The 22,150-nt window shown below is 41.2% G+C and overlaps 1 protein-coding gene across 2 annotated transcripts in view; it reads left to right on the forward strand.

Moving 5' to 3' along the window:
- The window catches only part of taok2b (TAO kinase 2b), a 30,322-nt gene extending 9,273 nt beyond the window's left edge, over nt 1–21,049 (forward strand). The window contains exons 10-21 of one of the 2 annotated variants that reach the window (XM_062441996.1): nt 765–846; nt 2,472–2,639; nt 3,225–3,431; nt 3,995–4,070; nt 4,113–4,236; nt 4,332–4,509; nt 4,615–4,743; nt 5,626–5,829; nt 6,612–6,851; nt 11,953–12,165; nt 18,850–19,032; nt 20,091–21,049. In XM_062441996.1, the coding sequence (XP_062297980.1) occupies nt 765–846; nt 2,472–2,639; nt 3,225–3,431; nt 3,995–4,070; nt 4,113–4,236; nt 4,332–4,509; nt 4,615–4,743; nt 5,626–5,829; nt 6,612–6,851; nt 11,953–12,165; nt 18,850–19,032; nt 20,091–21,032 (2,746 nt within the window). In that variant the 3' untranslated portion in view covers nt 21,033–21,049. Of the gene's footprint in view, nt 1–764; nt 847–2,471; nt 2,640–3,224; nt 3,432–3,994; nt 4,237–4,331; nt 4,510–4,614; nt 4,744–5,625; nt 5,830–6,611; nt 10,550–11,952; nt 12,166–18,849; nt 19,033–20,090 lie in introns of those variants that run through there. The other variant, XM_062441995.1, reaches the window with a different exon arrangement.
- Nucleotides 21,050–22,150: the final 1,101 nt, after the last annotated feature.

Raw genomic sequence — 22,150 nt, forward strand, 5'->3', positions numbered from 1 at the left:
ATAAGACTTTTGTTGGACTCTGATTTTGCAGTTTAGTTTCTCTTCAGATTTTTGTGTAGCTTTAGAATGTTGTTTTTTCTTATAAAAGTGCTTATTATACCACTGAGTCTCTCTCTATGTAATGTTTGTGAAAGAATAGAGAACTGATTTTATGATTTTTACATACTATTACCAAGGAGTTTACGTGGCGTGACACGTGAATTTTGTGTTTTTACTAAAAAATGTGGCTTTCAAATTCAGAAACTCTGGGAAATTAAGATAAGGGTTTGCAGCCGTATATTGAATCAAGAAGCAGGGTTCAAAATTAACTTTTTTTCCACCAACCAAATGGCTAGTGAATAGATTACCACTGTTTCTTTGGCTAGTGAGGAAAGACAATATGCCACCCACTTGCATTCGGCTGGTGGTCTGTGCTAATTTTGAGGCCTGTTAAGAAGGCCATGCCGAATAGTAACAACATTGGTTTTATAATTTCAGTTAATTATAAATAAAAGCCACAACACTTCCTGGTTGCACTAATGTTTTGTACCACTGTTATCTAGTACACCCTGAATTAGAGTAGGCAGTGCTGAAGGGTCTTAAGTTGAGCTAAATGCTTTGACATCCTGTAATAAACTACAACAGCAGTAAAATGTAATATTCTATCATGAAACAGTCATGAGAAGATAAAAAAACAAACAAATTAATACTATAATCTTTGTTGCAAGTGAACAGCCCTGACAGTATCAGTGACGCCTTTATAAAGACATTTTTATCATTTTCAGGTCGGATTATTTCCGCAATTTTGTGGACTCCTGTTTGCAGAAGATCGCCCAGGACAGACCTACCTCTGATGTGCTGCTCAAGGTACAAGCACGTCTAAGGAAATGTTTGATGTTGTAGATTGTAAGAGAAGAGTTGTGAAATTAGTTTAAAATGCTCATATATATATATATATATTCTATATATATATATATATTCTATATATATATATATATATATTCTATATATATATATATATATATATTCTATATATATATATATATATATATTCTATATATATATATATATATATATATATATATATATATATATATATATATATATATATATATATATATATATATATATATATATATATATATATATATATATATATACAATTTATATATATATATAGAATATATATATATATATATATATATATATATATATATATATTCTATATATATATATATATATATATATATATATTCTATATATATATATATATATTCTATATATATATATATATTCTATATATATATTCTATATATATATATATATATATATATATATATATATATATATATATATATATATATATATATATATATATATATATATATATATATATATATATATATATATATATATATATATTCTATATATATATATATATATATATATATATTCTATATATATATATATATATATTCTATATATATATATATATATATATATATATATTCTATATATATATATATATATATATATATTCTATATATATATATAAATTGTATGTTCTAATAAGATCATATAATGTAGATTTATTGTTGGGCACAAACAGTGTTCTCATATGTGGGTTTGAGCCCATGATTTTTATGTAATTACAATTTACACGGCTGCACACACAGTCATGTATTGTCGTATAGTTTTCATTACCTATAATCACATTCAAACATTTTCAAACACAAAATTGAATTCCGTTTCATACACCAGATGTTCTAAATTAAATCAGTTTTTAAATCAGGAGCTCCCTTTTCTCACCAGCTACAATCAGCTGTTGGATGTTTGAATCCTCTATAAAGTCTCTGTTTATATTTTTCTTTTGGCTCAAACACACGGGCATAACAAGCAGATCAGCTGGTTGTTGTTGGGGGAAACAAATAATTTTCCTGCACTTAAACTTTAAAGCAGCTTTTCCTGCTTTGATACAGGAAATTAGTCAGTGGTGGTGTGTGAGTAATAAACAGTCATCATCATCATCAGCAAGCAGCTTTTCAAAGTCAAACAAGGCAAATGATTCAGTCACTGCTATGATTTGTCACTTTGTATTTGAAAAGCCAGGATAAGCATCTGAAGCTACCAATAATCACCATATGCATCATGGGAACTAAAGGCTCTAATATATTCTGCTTTTGAAAGTAAAAACACAAATAAAGATATTTGTATTATCTTACCGAGGTCTGATTTGTAAAGCCAGCTACTGTAGTGGTCTTTAGTGTGTTTTTGTTGTGCTTCCCTGCAGCTGAGTTCACATCAGACCAGGGACACCTCTATCATCTCAACCAAATACAAAATTCTTAATAAACCTCAACTCCCATGTAGGTTTCATGATTGTTAATGTTAACATACAGGGACATTGAGCTCAGACTTTCACAGTCTTGTCATGATTTAATTGTTCACTCTCTCTTTCTCTTCTCCTTCTCTTAACCAATCCATCCTCCCAGCACCATTTCCTATGCAGAGAGCGTCCCGTGACAGCTGTGATGGATCTCATTGCACGAACCAAGGACGCTGTCCGTGAGCTGGACAACCTTCAGTATCGAAAGATGAAGAAAATCCTCTTCCATGAGGCCCACAACGGTCCCGCACCAGAAGGAGGCGATGAGGAAGAGGTAAGAATGGAACGGAGGAGGAGGAGGAAGAAGAAGACGCTAACGGAGCCGCAGGGAGACATGATCAAAGACATCAAAGTTGTGCAATGTGTCGCCATCTATTGCATTTCCTGCAACAAGACACAAGCATGAAACAAGAAACATTTTGCATCAATGAAATCAAATGTATATAGTTGTGCTTTTATCATTACTCAACACTTTTCTTGTAGAAGTGAAATTAGAAATTGAGGAAAACCTTCAGCAGCTCAGCACTTATCAGATTCTATAATGGAAAAAACAGCTGGTATTTTCATCCATCCTGCCTTTGTATTGTATTTCTTGATATATATTGTGAATGTGGGACCTCTTCCTCTTCATACAAAGGGCTTTGTTCCCATCAACAACTAATACCAGTTGGCTGTTCCTCCCCAAAAGGAAATGAAGGAATGTAGGGAATGTTTGGCTGAGTGTACAGTATGTCTGCTTAGAGAGATGTTTTGTACTTGCAAACTGAACTAAAAGACATTAAACCCTCAATCACCATATTTCTCTATAACTGTTTAAACCATTTGACTTACATGCCCTTTTTTCTTTCTTCTCAACCAGGATGTGGAGCAGTATATGTTGCGCACAGGCACAGTCAACAGCATGGAAAGCTCCCACTCTCTGCCATCCATGTCAATCAGCGCCAGCTCCCAGAGCAGCTCGGTCAACAGCCTGGCAGACGGCTCTGACGACAGCGGGGAGATGGCAATGATGCAGGAGGGAGAGCACACCGTCACCTCCAACAGCTCCGTCCTGCACAAGCCCCTGGTCAGTCCAGATGTTAAACTGTCTCACCCAGACACCTCTTTGACACTTCCAGCTTTATTTCCCAAAGACTTATATGCGCTACCTTCTGACTGGAGGAACTTAATGGAGATATTATTATGTTAATAAATGTAATGATGTCTGCGTCCTTTGTTTCAGTGTGCTGTAGCTTTAATCTTTTCTCTTTATTTTAAGCCGTTTTTACAACTTAATTAAATTGTGAAGTTATTTTACTACATATTGGCTGCAGGTGGTCCACAGGGGGTCCAAGTGGTTTTGTCATTGTCAGAACAGCTCTAAACATGCACATCTGTGCCACCTATAGGAAAAGCAAAGTAATAGCAGCAGCAGTTTAGACTTGCAGATGAGCAGTAGACATTAGTGTTGCCACCTGCAGAGTAACAGAAAATCACCATAAAGCATGTTAACTCACATACACCACAGCTGACAGAAGTGTCATAACTTCATTTTTTGTACTTTATGAGTGTGTTTGAAGCAAAACTTTGCTAGTTAGTTATCTGAAAAATCTCATTCTTTCTTCTATTTCTCCTCCACTTTTTCTACAGAGCCATGACAACATCTATGATGACCCCTATCAGCCAGAGGTCGACTTACAACGGGAAGCCTCATCCGCTGGTGGCGGTGGCGGTGGAGGTGGTGGTGGTGGAGGAGGAGGTGGAGGAGGAGGAGGAGGAGGGAGGCGGCGTCGAGGCCGAGACCACTTTGCTACTATCAGGACCGCCTCGCTCGTCACTCGTCAGATCCAGGAACATGAGCAGGGCTCGGCCCTAAGAGAACAAATGTCTGGGTGAGACTACAATGCCACTTTATGTTCAGAGTCAGAAGAAATCGCTTTGCCAGTGTCTTCATTCTGTTAACATTCTGCCCTGCGTGTCTTCACAGGTATAAGCGCATGCGGCGGCAGCACCAGAAGCAGCTGATGGGTCTGGAGAACAAGCTCAAGTCAGAGATGGACGAGCACCAGCTGAGACTGGACAAAGAGCTGGAGAATCAGAGGAACAGCTTCTCTATGGAGGGAGAAAAGCTCAATAAGAAGCACCAGGCTATCCTGGAGAAGGAGGTGAGCAGTTGGAGGAAGAATGAGGAGTACGAGGTATGAATGAAAAAGAAATATGGATATTAAACAGGAATATATGTGAAATGTGTCTTTTGTTTTTCTTTCCAGACTAAAGCAGTCCTGACTGAAGAGAAGAAGTTCCAGCAGCACATACTGGCCCAGCAAAAGAAGGAGTTGACCAGTCTGCTGGAGTCCCAGAAACGACAGTATCGACAGCGCAAAGAGCAGCTCAAAGAGGTGCTTCTATGCTCCTGGTTTCCATCTCTGCTGTATTACTCTTAACAGTGTTGCTCTTTTAGCTTGATGTAATATCAGTAGGGATGCACCGAAATGAAAATTCTTGGCCGAAACCGAAAACCGAAAATGAGGAAACCAAGACCGAAAACCGAAACACCGAAAGAAATTATTATGCCAATTATTAGTACCATTGCATTTATGGATATGACTGTGTACTAACCTCACTAAAATCAAGGCATTGCAATTCAAAGAATAAATCAATTACAAAAGTATGATAATATTTATTTAGTAATGACATTACAACAATGCACAATATAAAATTAAATTAAGTTAAAAATAACACTTAGTGTTACACTTGGTGGAGGGTTGCGATTGGTATCGGTCTAATAAGCAGCAACACAGAGCTATAAGCACGCTTTACACTCACACGCGCTGCATTTATAGTCACACAAACACACACACCGTCTACTGTGCTGTGCGCTTCTCCGTCTCTAAGCGGGTTCTCTGCATCCATCGCGGCCCGGATCATTTCTCGTGCGCGCTGCTTTAATCCCACATCCAAGTAATGATCTTTATAACGCGGATCAAGTACAGTCGCAATGAAGTGCAGAGGATCCAAATAGATCTCAGTGAAACGTGTGCTCACAGACTCTAAGAGTGTACTACACTTTAGTGCTGCAATTAAAGGAATAACGTCTGCTACAGATGCATCAGAGGAGCTGATCTCTTTAGTTAGCTGTTTCGGCCGTGTTGTTTCGGTGATAAAAGTATTTCGGCCATTTTTGGCCGAATATTTTCGGTGGCCGAATTTTCGGTGCATCCCTATATATCAGTTCATCTAATATTACTGTGCATATATTTTCACATTTCCTCTCACTCAAGGAACTGAATGAGAACCAGTCAACGCCAAAGCGGGAGAAACAGGAGTGGTTGGTGCACCAGAAGGAGTGTCTGCAGCAGCTGCAGGCGGAGGAAGAGTCAGGCCTGCTGCGGAGGCAGAGGCAGTATTACGAGCTGCAGTGTCGCCAGTACAAGAGGAAGATGTTGCTGGCACGCCACAACCTGGAGCAGGATCTGCTCCGAGAGGTATCATTCTTTTATGTTGATGGATATATCTGCATTGGATCATCAGATTGATTTTCCTAAAATGCATTTTAAGCAGCCAAAAGGTCAATAGGAATCAATGAAGCTGGGCTCAATGTTGTACAGTACATAAAAATGTGTAGCCAAACTTCTGGGGGCCACTCTATGTCAAGTTTCCATCTTTATGATGTAAACCATAGAGAGTCTTAAGTAATTTGAGTAATGTTTATTTATTTTAGCAATGTGGAGTTTGACATGTGATAGGCAATTTGATAGGCCTCACACTTTTGGTCTCAGAGTTAATAATATTATCACATTAAAATACAGATCTATGTCCCTGTTATATGAGTAAGACCTGCTTCATTTTGTCATAAATACTGAATGTTTTTATTTATAGCTGTGCTGCCTGCGTCATCAGAAGGATACAGATTCGGTCAGTTTGGTGATCCCTGATTTTTTTTTTTTCTGTAGCGTCACCACAAGGTTGACATAAAATTTGGTTCAGAAATTCTTTCATTCTTCTTTTTGGGAACTGCAAAAAATGATTAACATCTTTCAATTTAATGCACTCTAATGCAACAACACTGCTAACTACATCCTCAAAAATGACCACAGACTTTATTAACTCTTCTTTTTATTTTTTGGCTGGCACTCATGTACAGTCTGTGTGGGAAAACCTCACATTTATATTTAAGTTATATTAGTTCTGTGATATGTTTCCTGTCCTCACATTATTACGGCATGCTTTCTGCCTCTTTCTCATTTGCTTTTCTTTTCTAAACCAGGAACTGAACAAGAAGCAGACTCTGAAGGACTTGGAGTGTGCCATGCTGCTGCGCCACCACGAGTCCACTCAGGAGCTGGAGTTCCGCCAGCTAGGTTTGGTGCAGCACACGCGGGCTGAGCTGATCCGCACGCAGCACCAGACAGAGCTCACCAACCAGATGGAGTATAACAAGAGGCGTGAGCAGGAGCTGCGTCAGAAACATGCCGTGGAGGTCCGCCAACAGCCTAAGAGCCTCAAAGTGAGTGAGAGCACCAGCACCCAGAGTCAGGGGTCTCCTGAAGAGGGAGAGAGCCAGACAACAGAGGGGCCGAATGCCGGCTGGGTGGGAGACACAGGGGTGCTAGGAGAAGAGTTGGAGGATGAGGTGGACGGCGAATTAGAAGAGCAGAGGAAGGCTAAAGAGATATTTGCGGATGAGCTTGATAGAGGAGCAGAAGTTTTAGAAAAGGAAGAGGGTGTGAGTGTCCCAGCGGATGAGAGGAAAGATGAGGAAGATGAGGTTGATAGTAAACTGAAGGGAAAAGATGACAGGGAAGATGAGCAGTGGAAAATCAGGGAAGGGGGGACAGAGGTTAGGGAAGTAGAGGGAGTTCAGTGGGAGTACGATGATGATCACGGTAAAACTGAACAGCTAGACACCGATGATGAAGAAGAAGAGGGCAGGGGTATCGCCGACGGCTGCCCGTCAGAGCTCTTCTCCTCTCTGTCTCCAGAAAAAAGACGACACCGCGAGCGAGACATCGATGAGTTGTCTGAGTTTTACTTCCCTGAGGCTCCCGAGGAGCTGGATGCCATACCTGCCCCACCGACACCGACCCCTCCCCCTCCCCAAACGTCTTTCCCGTCACTCTTCTCTCACGCCATCTGCCTCCTCCTTTCCCTCTCAGCTGCTGCTCAGCCCTCCAACTTCACTTTGCTGCTGCTCTGCATCTTCCTCCTCTCCCTCCGTCGCTCACCTCCCCTGCCCTCAGTGGCTTCTGTCGTTCTCTCTGCTGAACTCGCCCTCTTGGCGCTCTTCTTCTCCTACCTCTTCCTCCGCTCTTGCTGCTCTCTGTCGCTCTCCACCTACCTGTCGCTCAGCCTCTGGGCCAGCTGCCTCTTCAGTCTGGGACTCTCCCTCAGTCTGGGGATTTATTATATCCCCATGATTTTGATCTCAGCTTCTTTCCTCAGCTCTCCCTCCCTCTTCCTCTCCCTGTATTTGGTTGTGGTGCTGATAGTCAGGCCGGCCCGTGACTTCCTCCAGCTCGCACCCCGCAAAGTCAACCGTCTGTGCATGCGCTTCCTTTTCCGCCTGCCCCGACCGCTCTTTGCCATGTGCCAGTCAGTCCTGGGTGGTATGGCTGAGCGTAACCTTTATGAGATGTTTCCCAAGGCAGGGCGCAACTGGGGTGTACGCCAGTCCAAAATCCCTGTGGCCCTTAAGAGCTTGCCTTTAGAGCATCAGGCTCGCTGCCATTACGTCTCCCCCCTTGCCAAGGGCCTCCTCTGGGTGAGGCGTTTCAGTCGACGCCCCCTTGGGGTCCTGGCAGACCTGGCTAACACCATCGTATTAAAACTAGCTAGACAGGTGGTAAAAAAGCTGCCCCCCAGTGCCCGAATCAAACTAAGAACTCTGGGCCTCTTGAAGAAGGAGATTCCGAGCAGGCTGCCCCGACTGCTGCCGAGGGAGGTAAGAGAGAGGAGGCAGAGGGAGAGGAGGAGGAGAGAGAGGGAGAGGCAGAGGAGGGAAGAGAGGGAGAGGATGTTTCGTGAAGAGGGGAGGTGGGAGTGCGGTTTGAGGCGAACTTCATCTGGAAGGTTTGTCAGGGGGAAAATTCGGCCATGGAGATAGTAAGAGTGTGAGACAAATTGAAAGAGTGAGAAAAGTGTGCTGGCGGTTTGTGTGTGAGCGAGCGAAATCACTCTCACACTTTGTTCCATTTGTCAACCATTTGTTTGTGTGTCTGTTTGATTTGGGCCCACGTGTCTCGTGTTATATAATTCCCAAACTGGTTTTTGGTCACATTTTTTGAAGATGAGGCGTATTTTTCCCTGCACACGTACCTCTGTACATGTGTGTGCGCTGGCTGAAAGTGATTTTGGCTGTTGAAGCTTTTCCAAAAAATACTGTTGAATCAGTGGGAGTCTGCAGATGTAAACATGCAGCTGAACCCACGGTTACTGTACCAAACCCAGTGAAGCTTTAACATTTTATTATTGTGCTTTTTGTAAAAGTTCCTTAAAGTTTCTTTAATTTTATTATTTTACTCTTAATTTGTAAGACAAATATTTTTTATGGTTATTTTTGAGACCATGTTTGTGCAATCGTTTTTGTTTTTTCTGTTCTTATTTCATAGGGTGCACTGTGATATCAGTGCTGAGAACAAATATTACAGTGTTGTGTAGTTTCACGGCTATAATTTCACTCCCCAATGTTCAATACTGTGAAAAAACCCAATAATTTCACTAACATCACCCTGAACACTAGCTTTCAGTCAGTTCAAAAGTGCAATAAGCAGCTGTGCATAAATATTTGGGACCATTTTAGGACTTGCAATATTGGTTAGTAAAGCTTTCTATGTTTAGAAGTGGGAGTTGAAAAAAAGGCCTTACTTTATAGGACTCAAATGAATAAAGTTTGGGACCATTTAGGTCGAACATGAAGCCTATCCAGATAAACTTATGATACCTGCTGTAAATGTTCCCTTTTTTACATACAGCTGGGAAAATCATTTTCATAATCTAGCTAGAAAAAACTATTTTTATCGCACTTTATGCGATAATTTAGTTATGATTTACAATGTAAACATTTAGATATTTTCCTATTAATGATCATATAAATCTACAGCCAGTTAAGTGCCTAGTTACAACAACCTTTTGCACAAATGTTAGTAATCAGTTGTGTTGTGACATTTATAGTAGAAACATTAGAAAACAGGATATGCTTTGAATAGTAAAAGTATAATATAATAAACCTATTTAATATTTCATAGTAATTTATATGAAGCCATAAAGACAATCTTTTGAGACAATTCTAAAATGCATAAAGTCCAAAGATTGACAAAACTACTGAATGTGAAAGTTAAGATTTGAACGGAAGATTCACAATCAAATGAAGAAAATACAGCTTTAATAGGGGAAGTCTGTTTAATTTTGCACTGTCACAAAGAGACAACCATAAATATGGGAGAACAGATCAGTCGGGACCAAAATATAAAAGAAACTTGACATTTCATAGATGCAGGTTGAGAACTGCAGTATCTCAAGTTGTTGCAGATTAAATGACTGAAAACAAACATAAATGAGGTCAAATGAAGGTAAAGATTGCAGCTGTGACCTGCGTAGATTTAAAAATGAGTAAATCTGTGAGGGAAGTCTGGTTAAACTGAATGCTGATTATACATAAAGAGCCCTGCATGTCACAGAAGGACATTTGAGCCATCAACGTTAAAGAGGATTACAGAGAGGGCTGAGATGCAGTGAGAGGAGAGGAAAACACAATCCTTACTGTATTTTTGACCCAGGGGGAGAGTAGAGCACTGCTTTTTAAAAATGTTTTTATTGTGACTTGCATTTGGGAAGTTTAGCTTTAAAAGAAACATTTCACAACATTTATTGTTTTATTTGAATGTAACTTATTTGCCAATGATTTACATTTGTGTTGCAGTTATTTCCTGTTCCTCTGTGTATGTTTACATGTTTGTATTCTGTTGTTGTTTTTTTTGACACCGTCTTGAGTGTTTCCACAGAGTTATATCACTTCGAGTTTTATATTTAATTTATGCAGTATTTATAAGAGTAGTACTGCATTCTGTTTGGTGGCCATTTTGTTGTCCTTTTATTCTCATTTTAGCTGCATGAGTGTTGCCATACTGTACGGCTGCGTGCTCCACAAGCATAGAAACATACTTTGTCTTACTTCCAGATATTTCTCTACACAGAAATAAATTCTTTTGTGTTAAAATCATTGTCTTGTTTGTTTTTATGATTTCAGTTTCCATTATTACCATGTCTTCATTTGTTTACTTTCTCCCCAGTTTATTTATTTACAGAAAGTCTTACAGTGTTGTAGAGAAAATCCATTCAGAAAATCCTCTATTTCATCATCATTCCTCCTGCGTCATCACAGTTTTTTGTCTGTCGTGCCCCTCCCTCGTCTAACATCCACCAGAAGTAAAGCCGGCTGCTCCTGTGAATTTGTTTGGCGCTACGGTGCATTTGAATATCTGAGGTGGAAGCACGTATTAGGGTGTGAACTGATGGGTTTGTAGTGTTTCACAGGCCTCACAGGTGGGCTGGGTTATTTAAATCCTGCTTCTATTCACCAAATCATAAGCTTAATGTTGAGTTCATTAAAATAAGAAAAAGGAATATTTGATCATCCCTGCATTTTCCTATCGGCGCAAGTTTTTGTTTCAAGCTTTTTAAAGTTGAAAAGTTTACTCCTCATTACACAGAACTGTTTGGATTTGTTTAAAGAAAAGTACTTAAAATGTGCAAAATCAGTATCAGTAATGCTTGTTAAACAGAACTCTTATTTCAGAAGTTATCACCTGATCAATGCTTTTTTTAAAAAATGCTTTAAAATCATCCTCTTAAATTTGAAGTCAAAGTTTGAGTCAAAAGTAGTACTTTTGACTCAAAGTTTGAGTCAAAAGTAGTTGCATGACCTCCTATATGTTATATATCAACTCGTGAATCTATACACTTAAAAAATTGTCTTTAAGGGACTTTTTAAAAAATAAATTGCATTGCAATAAAATCAATAATTGGGATTTTACTGCAGAGTTAAAAACACTTGTTACAGAAATCGACAATAATCAGACACATTGAATCATCAGACATTTTAGAATTGGTTCCAATTCAATTAAAATTGATTTTAATTGAATTAAAATCAAGTACTAGGTATGATTTATTAGGCATGGATACTAAGATCCTGTGAATTACATGATTTTCAGAACTAATAAGTAGAGCTAAATTATAAATAGAAACACCGAAGCATTATTGTTGCAACTTAAAGCTTTATACTCTGTAAAATGTGCCACAAGGCAATACAAATATGCATTTTAAACAAAATGATTTGTGTATAAAGAAGTGAAATTATACTGATTAAAATCACAACTAACAAAACTGATAACGGATCATTACAACATTTCTAAAAACAATGTTAATTAATTACATTTAATATTGAATTTACTATCATTTGTTTAAGTTTGAGTCATTACTATAAAATGCACGATGTGTAAAAAGTCAGCTTTTTCTTGATTTTCATTCTTCAGCACATCCATCACCACATTCACATATTCAACCACCGGAGCTCTTTAGCCCAGCTGGTTCATCTCTTCTCTCTCCTCCAGTCCAAAGAGCTACAGATTAAGCGTCAGTTCCAGGACACCTGTAAGATCCAAACCCGTCAGTACAAGGCTCTGCGCAACCACCTGCTGGAGAACACGCCAAAGTCGGACCACAAGGCCGTGCTGAAGAGACTGAAGGATGAGCAGACTCGTAAGCTGGCCATCCTGGCAGAGCAGTATGACCACTCCATCAATGATATGCTGTCAACACAGGCTGTGAGTAAGGCAAGGAGAAGTCGTTCACTTCACACTCGCACCACACCACCACTGACCGCCGTGCCTGGCCCGGAGTCCTCCTGCCTGCCCACCAACCAGCCACCTCCTGGTCCCTCAGTGTTAATGTCCACCTTCACCCACATTTCCCAGTTTTGACCAAAGTCCTCTTCCAAAACACCCCTTTCCCCTTAAACCTGGGAGAAATGATCATTATTTGATCTGAAGAAGAAAAACTAAGCAGTGATGACAGCTTTGATAAAAATCAACATCTTAGTTGAGATCTGTTAAAATACCAAAAAGAAAGAAACCATGTTTATACTGCCCTCGCAAGGAGAAGTCCAATTCCACTGCTAGACAGTTAGCGAACAGATTATTGCAGTCCTCCAATAACCACAAGGCTTAACTTTTCTTGAAGGTTTATTAAGGAGCCACAATTATTTCTAACTGTAAAACTGTAAAAACACAAAATACAAACATAAATCAATATTTAAGCAGTACTGTCACACTATCACACAACACAGTGTACATAACATAAAACATGCTGCATCACAGTGAGCTAGCTACTACTACTACAGCTATGCTAGCAATCAATTAAGCCATTACTTAAACAAAACATAGATAAAACGAATGCAAAGCAAATATATAATAACTATACCATTGAACAATGCATAAATGAATAATACTTACGGACAAATAGTGTCCAAGGCAACAATTGTAAATTATAACAACAGGAGTAGCAGCAGGCACATGTGCTCTCTGTCTTAGCTTGTTATAAACTAAAGGAAATTCCCTGCTCTGCAACTGCTGCCACCAAAACAACCAAAAGGGGGCACTGAAGCGCATGAAAATATGCCAATCGCCAAACAAAAGGCAGAACACTCCCCGCCTGGCACAATACAATTGTACCACTAAAAGACAATAAATCAGATACAACTTAAAAATGGAAAATTGTCCATTTTCTATTGTCTGTCAGACAAAAGAACAACCATATCTGAGATTGGTCTCAGAAACACTTTTACAGTCCCTTCTTTGGCTGTCTTTACTTCTGCTTTGCGAACCTTGTCATCATTGCTGAGATATATCTTAATAACAAGTCCTACAGGCCAGTCGTTTCTGTGAGCTTGGTTATCCTTGAGCAAAACAACATCTCCAGCTTTAATGTTGGGCTTGTCGACTGTCCATTTTCTTCGATTTTGAAGAGTGGCAAGGTATTCCACTCTCCACCTCTTCCAGAAAGTGTCTGCAAGACACTGAACCTGTTTCCATTGTTTTGTGTGAAGCTCAGCCGGGTCAAAGGTGCCAGAAGGTGCTGACAAAGCACTTGTCTTCTGAGTCAAGATCATCGCTGGTGTGAGAACAGTAGGAATGTCAGGGTCGGTATACAATGGCACCAACGGCCTTGCATGTGGACTTTGTTTTGGCAATGCTTGCTTCATTTCAAAACATTTATATTCTTCATGGAAGATCTCATGCTGCACAGTAAGAAGAATCACAGATTTTGCTCTGAGAAGCTCACTTACAGTGCTCGATTCACGGTAACACTTCCATCCACAGCATTTGCTTTGATCAGAGGTTTTCTTAAATGATGCTGCAACACGGATTAGTGATGCTATGGTGCGACACAAGGTCATCCAGCGAGAAAACCTTTCAAATCGATGTGACTTTAACTGAGACTCAGAGGTATTAGTAACCAGAGATGTGACATCCGGCCGTATCTCTTCATCCTTTTCTGGGTCTACCAGAGAGAAGATGTCTGACTGTGATGGCTTTGGGTTGACTTGTGTCAAGAATGATGGTCCAGAAACCCAGTTTGTGTGTTGAAGTTGGGAAGCTTGAATGGGCCTTGTCGCATGATCTGCTGGATTGTTCTCCGATACAGCCATTTTCTGCATGAAGTCAATGTACTGACGCTTCATGATAAGTTTTCTGTCCAGTGTTCTCCTGAGAGAGAGTAAACGTTTCACTGCTTGGTCTCGGTTGCTTGGAAGTCTCTGTCTGGGGGAGCGAAATGGTAACGGTGCCACCCAGCTATTTCCCTCATCCTGATAAACCTCTCTCTCCATTATATCAAGAAAAACTTGATCATCTATTGAGAGCGCTGGCTTGTCATCATCCCTCGTCCTCTTGAAGACTGCCGATCCCAGCTTCTCTACGTTACCTGTGTAGTACTCTTCCTCCGAACAGAAAGAGGGAGAACAGCTGAGATGGGATGGGATGTAATTGAGATTCTCCTTCACCAGGATTTTATTTGGACATGGGCTGAGGAGGGATGTACGACCACTACTGAGCATATGCGTTTTCAGCACATTAACAGTTGTTGGTTTATGAGTTGCTCCCAAGCAGGCTTCACCCACGATGACCCACCCCAGATCTAAACGCTGTGCATAAGGAGCACTGTTAGGTCCATTTATCTGCTCCCTCACCTTGTGTAGTTGCAGTATATCTCGACCCAAGAGCAGGAGGATAGGAGCCTCTGAATCCACAGGTGGAATCTTGTCTGCAACTCGTTGTAGGTGTGGGTGATGACGTGCCACCGCAGGAGATGGAATCTCTCCATGGTCATCAGGAATCATGTCACATTCAATTAAGTTTGGAAGAGGAAGTCGTATTTTGCCATCTTGAGATTCAATCATGAAGTTGGTAGCTCTTCGGCCCATAGCTACAGTTACACCAGAGCATGTTTTTAGAGTGTATGGGTCTGCTGAGGTTGTGATGTTAAAAAGATGGAAAAACTCTGATTTGGCAAGTGACTTATTACTCTGCTCATCAAGCACTGCATACATTTTCTCTGCTTTCTCTCTTTTCCCTGCAGGATACACTATCACAGGGCTGATTTTGGAGCATGAGCATGGGCTCTCTGCATTACCACAAATCTCAGTGCATTTGGATGTAACTGGAGTGACTTGATGTTCACTCACCTCCCCGCCATCGTCTGTTTCGGCTTCACTGGTTTCTTTTGGATTAGGAGGAGGGCCAGGATGTAGTGCTGAAATGTGTCTTTCACTGCCACACTCAAAACACTTAACTGTCTCTCTGCAATTTTTTGCCACATGCTGAGTTGAACCACAGCACCTGTAACAAATCCAATTCTCCTTCAGGAATAACTTCCTCTCTTCAACAGGTTTTGCCCTGAAACTCCGACATCTTTTCAATGGATGGGGCTTTTAATGTATGGGGCATTGCTTATCAGGACTTTCTACTTTCCTTCCAGAAGAGTTATCGTGGATAGTCAAGGACTCTTGTGGAACATCTGTTCTGTGGACATTTACAGAATCTCCGTAGCTGCTTTTCATATATTTCTCAGGTCTTGAGCTCTGGTTGCTAGGGGATGTAAAAGCAAAACTGGGGTCATTTCTCACTTTTGCCTTCTGTCTTACAAACCTGGAGAAAAAACTGAAAGGGGGGAATGCAACTCCATATTCCTCCTTGTACTTGGATCCTGCAGCAATCCATTTCTCTTGTAGACCGTAAGGTAGCTTGTCCACAATGGGATTTACTCCACGAGCTGTGTCCATGTAAGACAAGCCTGGCAGATATCCACCGTCTTTGGCACACTCTATCTCCTGAAGAACATCACCCAACTCTCTTAGCTTGACATTATCTTTGTTGGTCAGTTTAGGAAAATCCTCCACCTTTTTTAGGAGTGCATGTTCAACTACCTCTGGTGACCCATAACATTCTTCTAGTCGTTGCCAGATTAAGTGGAGAGCTGCTGTAGGGTTGAACACATGCACAGAGCGAATTCTTTTCGCCTGCTCTGAAGACTGTGGACCAAGCCATTTTATCATTAAATCTAGTTCTTCTCTGGGTGAAAGGTTGAGGTCTTGAGTAGCACTTTGAAATGATGCTTTCCATGACCAGTAATTCTCGGGATAGTCATCAAATCTGATAAGACCTGCACTCAACATTTCCCGTCGAATGAGGTACCTTGTTATGTCCTGCACACCTTGAGGCTCGGATGTGGATTCTCTTAGAGGGTAAAAAGACTGTCCTGTAGGTCCTGGGGAATACGTTTTACCTTGTAATTCCTCCCTTTGTGGTTCTTGTTTGACATTAGGTTGTCTTTTATCATCACCTCTGCTTTTCTCACCATGTTGAGTAGCTGTTTCATTTGTGGCCACTTTACATTGCTCAAGCGCCCTCTTCTGGCTGCCCTGAGGAACAACCTTGACTGGGATTTCACCAGAATATTCCTCTGAATGCTGCTGGACATATTCTGAGGTACGCTGGGCTGAACTGATACGTAACTCCAATAAGCTTTGATTCAGTTCACCCACACTACATTTGTCATCTTCGTCATAAACAGCAGCTTCAGCTGTGGCAGCAGCAAGAAGTTTTTGACTTTGTAAAACATGAAGACTTGCTTCAAGGTCGGCTTTCTGTTTCATGATGCTTGCCTCCTTTTCTGCATAATCAAGCTGAGCACGGGCAGCCTCTACTCTGGCACGAGCTTTCAATGCTGAAGAACTGGATGAGGAAGATCTACTTGACAGCCTTGATGACTGTGAACGTACTGACTTTGGAAGGGCATCAGCACATTGAGTAGCTTCTTGCTGCTTCCCCACTCCCTGATCCTGTGGCTGAGGAGCTGGCTGATACTCTTTGCCTGACCGTAGACTCATCGTTGCTGCTTGCTGTATTATCTTGTTTAATTGCGCCCGCTGTGCCGTTGTCCTTTTACTATACTGCCCTCGCAAGGAGAAGTCCAATTCCACTGCTAGACAGTTAGCGAACAGATTATTGCAGTCCTCCAATAACCACAAGGCTTAACTTTTCTTGAAGGTTTATTAAGGAGCCACAATTATTTCTAACTGTAAAACTGTAAAAACACAAAATACAAACATAAATCAATATTTAAGCAGTACTGTCACACTATCACACAACACAGTGTACATAACATAAAACATGCTGCATCACAGTGAGCTAGCTACTACTACTACTGCTATGCTATCAATCAATTAAGCCATTACTTAAACAAAACATAGATAAAACGAATGCAAAGCAAATATATAATAACTATACCATTGAACAATGCATAAATGAATAATACTTACGGACAAATAGTGTCCAAGGAAACAATTGTAAATTATAACAACAGGAGTAGCAGCAGGCACATGTGCTCTCTGTCTTAGCTTGTTATAAACTAAAGGAAATTCCCTGCTCTGCAACTGCTGCCACCAAAACAACCAAAAGGGGGCACTGAAGCGCATGAAAATATGCCAATCGCCAAACAAAAGGCAGAACAATATCTGAGGTTCATAAGACTACAAACAGTCTCTTTTATCTTTTAATAGCACAAAGATTATCTCTCAAATTATTGATGTCATGTCACACGACCTACAGTTTGTTTATTTGTCACAGTTTCATAAGAAGGTGGCCGCAACCTAAGATGAGCCTAATTTTTTTCCTTTTAGGGACTGTACACACATTATTAGCAGGGGAGGTGGTGTCACAAAAAGGAGAGTTACTTTTTATTTTTTATTTTTGTGTAAGACACAACAGAGCAGCAAAAAAGACTGTTAAGAGTAGAAAACAAGTGCTGTTAAAGAGAATTGAATGTTTGACAGCGATAATAACTAAGCAAAAAGTTATTATCGCTGGGGGTTTTACACTCTACATGACCAATGTAAAGATGGATTGTAGTTTACAGTTTAGCAGGTGTAAAGCTTCCTAACAGCACACACATTTGTTATGTTTCTCATAATTTTGGCAATTGCTAATGATTCCATTTCTAATGTACAATCTGAGCAATGTAAAACATATTAAGCTTGAAATTAGAGTTTTGTTTTTAACTAGCCAACCAGCCTCCAATCATTTCCATATAGTCCCTGAGGCTGAAAATCATCCCCATTAACACGTGATTCATACATACACACACAAATCCCAGGCTTTTAAATGAATGAATTATAGTAGGAAGAGGCTAGGACATAACAAAATCTCTTGTTCCCTTCAATGACATAACGCCCTGTGCTACTTTAATTACCACACATGGTAGCGTGCTACGTAAGCCTGGTAAGCCAAATCCCTGTTGCCCTTGTTTGCCCGCACATCTACTCATGCTGCAGTTAAAGTCTCTTTGGGAAGGTTTCCCAGGTACTGATTAAACTTCTAAAGTCCAGAGGCCAAAGAAAAAATAATAGAAATAACATTTAAATGAAGAATGGCTTTTGAAATAAGATTTAATCTGTTCCCTGTGTGTGATAAGTGTTAAGACATTTATCACACACACACACACGCACACAGGTCAAAGAGTAGTTTAACTGCTATGCAACGTTATGCAATATTACATTGATTTATCCAGACTTATTCAATATATCTTAGTTATTTGTTTCTCTCATATCCTGTTGTACCATTTACAGAATATGCACTAAAGCTGACAATTTTGCACACAAGTTTATTTTTCACTTAACTTAATCTTCTGGAATATAACATACAATAAAAGCAGGCACAGGCTGATCAAACTTTCATTATCCAGACAAAACACTGCACCCTGATTTAACCAAACTCTGACCAGTCTGCAGCTCTCCGTCCTGATCCTCACCCTCTCTCTCTTTTCTTTGTCAAACTCTCCAAACTTCTCCTCTTCTGTCTTTGTCAACACAACAGCAGAAATTCCAGCCTACTGTATACATTTGTGCCACATTTATTTTTGAATCATACTTCCTCCTTTTTTCCATCTCTTAGCTGCGGTTGGATGAGACCCAGGAAGCGGAGTACAAGGTGTTGCGGATGCAGCTGCAGCAGGAGCTGGAGTTGCTCAACGCCTATCAGAGCAAGATCAAGATCCACACCGACACACAGCATGAGAGGGAGGTCAAGGATCTGGAGCAGAGGGTGTCCATCCGCCGTGCCCTGCTGGAGCAGAGGGTTAGAGTCCTTTGGCAATCGCCTCTATAAAAGCAAATCTCTTGTAGGGTGTACTGAAAGCATTTGGTGAGTTTTAAGAATCCATTTAAGCTTACAAAGAAGCAAAATAAAGAAATCATTTTCAAAGCAAGGTAGCAGTCAACGAACTTTTTGCTGTCCGAGGCCACTAGATGTTGATCCTTCAGCAATTTATTTTAAATTTCTTCATGACCTGCTGCTACTTCGCTGATAATTTGCAGTAGTTGACTAAAACAAAAAATCACTAGGTCCACTCAGTAGCTTATGATCATATTACTTGATCTTCATCAGCAGATGGCATTGCACTTACAGGCCTTCTCGTCCATGTTAGCTTAAAAGGAACACATGCTTGTTGCATTTTGCTGTCATTTATATACTGTTATAATGTTGAATGTCTGTTACACATGGTCAAAAGTCCTAAACCTGAGGTGAACATATGTAATAATGCTCTCTGCAAGTCAAAAGCCCAGAATTCAGCCTACTCTGAACACTTCATTTACAATGTTACCTCTACTTCCCCGTTGACATCAGCTGACATCAGATTGTTCGTGCATGATTTACTGCAAATCATGCAAACCATTGGTGACCCAGAATATATAAATATGGACCTGTAAATGTGCTTATGCCTTCATTGTAAGTTGGACCTGAAAGTTCATCATCTATCTCGGAGACAACCGCTAGCAATGGGATTCCAAAACAAGTTCCGCTCTAGCTCTGAACTAGAGTGAACTTTCAATTTCATGATTTACAGTCAATTAAACGAGTTACTGAATGAGTTTGTAACCTCGTTTGAAGGTTTAAAGAATACTGACCACAATGGATTTAAATGTAAAATGTTTTTTAATGGGTTGTCATAGTTGTTTCGTGGATAAGACATTTAGTGCAGAAACCGCAACATCCTCAGGGCCTTTGTTGTTCATCATCCCTTCCTCTCTCCCAATATTTCCTTTCCAACATTTGATTATATACTACCGTTGAAACACAGAAATTCCCAAAACTAAAAAGATGTGTTTTAATGTGAATTATTGTGTTTGTCCTAGATTGAAGAGGAGATGCTGTCCCTGCAGAACGAGCGCTCAGAACGCATCCGCACCCTCCTGGAGCGGCAGGCCAGCGAGATTGAGTCCTTTGACTCGGAGAGCATGCGTCTTGGCTTCAGCAACATGGCGCTGACAGGCATCCCCAGTGAGGCCTACCCTAAGCAGGGCTACTCCAACGCCCCACCCTCCAGTTCCCGCTCTGCCGGTCACTGGAGCCACGGCATCCACCCACAGAACGTCCCGTCGCAGCCACACTCCCGCCGCAGCCACAACAGCAGCAGCAGCAGTGGCATCAGTAGTGGCAGTGGGGCAGGGGAGCGCAGGAGTGACTCCTCCACTTCCTCCCACGCCCTGGGATTGGCCCTGGGGCTGGGGCGGGACGGGAGGGAGGTGCACCACTCGTCCCGCTCTTCCGCCTCCTCTTCCTCCTCCTCCTCGTCCTCGTCTTCCTCCCACCACCAACGCCACCACCTGCCCCACAACTACCACCACCAGAGCACGCCGCAGCTCTACCGCGAGCGGGAGAGGGATAGAGATAGGGAGCGGGAGAAGGAGAGGGAGCGGGAGTGGGCTGGAGTGCGAGGCTCCGGCGGCGACCTGGCCCACCCACACCCCCTGCCCTTCTCCCATCACCTGCCCTCTCGCTCCTCCTCTCAGTCCCTGGCCATGCTACCTCCCCCACCCCCTGCCCCTCCCACTATCTCTGGCCCATCCTCCTCTTCCTCCTCCTCATCCTCTTCGCAGGGCGGGATATACGGTGGAAGCGGGCTGGCTGTGCGTGGTGCCCCGAGCCTGATGGCCCTGAGAAACAGCCCCCAGCCTCTGAGGAGGACGGCGTCCGGCGGGGGGCCCGGGGGGGCCGGAGGCAGCGACGGTGTCCTGAGCCGAAGCACCTCTGTCACTTCACACATCTCTAACGGCTCCCACCTCTCCTACTCTTAGATGGCAGGAGGAATAGAGCGGACTGGGTGGTAGCAGGAGGGGTGGGAGTGTTTTAGGAAGGTAGCTATCACAGGTTGCATCTCAATTCTCTCAGCTTGTCACCTTTCCTTGTGTCCTTTCTTGGACTGATAATGATCTCAACTCTCAGAGTAGCTGAAATGCAGGGGATTTAGGGATATCACCCTTTCCTCTTAATGCGCAGAAAGTCAGATATCAGTCGACATCAAAGGCAAAGAGAGGACAAACTGACACATTATTGAGTTGCACCCTGCTTCTTTAGACTCAGGGTGGGTAGAGAGGTTTTCTCCCATTCTCACAGGTATAAAATAGGAGGGAGGAATGTAACCACCTGTAATACCACTGGATTAAGGTGAGCTTAGATTTAAAAAAGGAAGAGCTTTGTGTTTAATGTTTTATCTTTGTTACCGCTTGTATAAAAGTGAGATAGGAAGCGTGAAAGGGAGGGACATTTTGCCTTTTTTTCCTCCGGCAACCATGTCTTCTTCTATGATGTTCTATGCTGGAATGGAGAAAGAGAGAGGATAGGGGGAGGAAAAAAGGAAAATTCCGTTTTTTTGCATTGTGTATGTACTTGTATGTAGTCTGTACTGTCCAGATATATCTAGCAAGCACTCGTAACTTGGGCCCAAGAGAGGGAAAAGAGGGGGAAGAATCACAAAAGATGGTTTACTTTAGTCTCTGGCCTGCCGGAACACTTTTTATTGATTTACAACTGATATTTGTTGATGTTTTGTTGATATTTTTTTGTATTAAGTGTATGAAAAAAACCAACACAAAAACAAGTTGCTTGGAGTGTCACCAATGCCTTTAAGGGGTTCTTAAAGGGATGTCGTGCCATCAAATACTTTTTAATTTGATGACTGCAAGATAATTTAAACCAAGTATGAATACACAGAATGTTTGTAAAGACGAGAGACTCTGTTCGGAAATGCAGCTGGGATGAGGAAACACATTATTTGAGTGGACGTGTACAAATCAAAAAAAAAAAAAAAAAAAAGCTTTCTGGCATCCATGACATATTGAGTATCTAAACAACATAGGTGTCTACGGGAGTCACTCCAATGCATGAGATAGAAGCATTTGTAAACATGACCAAA

This window comes from Scomber scombrus, chromosome 21, assembly GCF_963691925.1.
Source record: "Scomber scombrus chromosome 21, fScoSco1.1, whole genome shotgun sequence".
NCBI classification, from domain to species: Eukaryota; Metazoa; Chordata; class Actinopteri; order Scombriformes; family Scombridae; genus Scomber; species Scomber scombrus.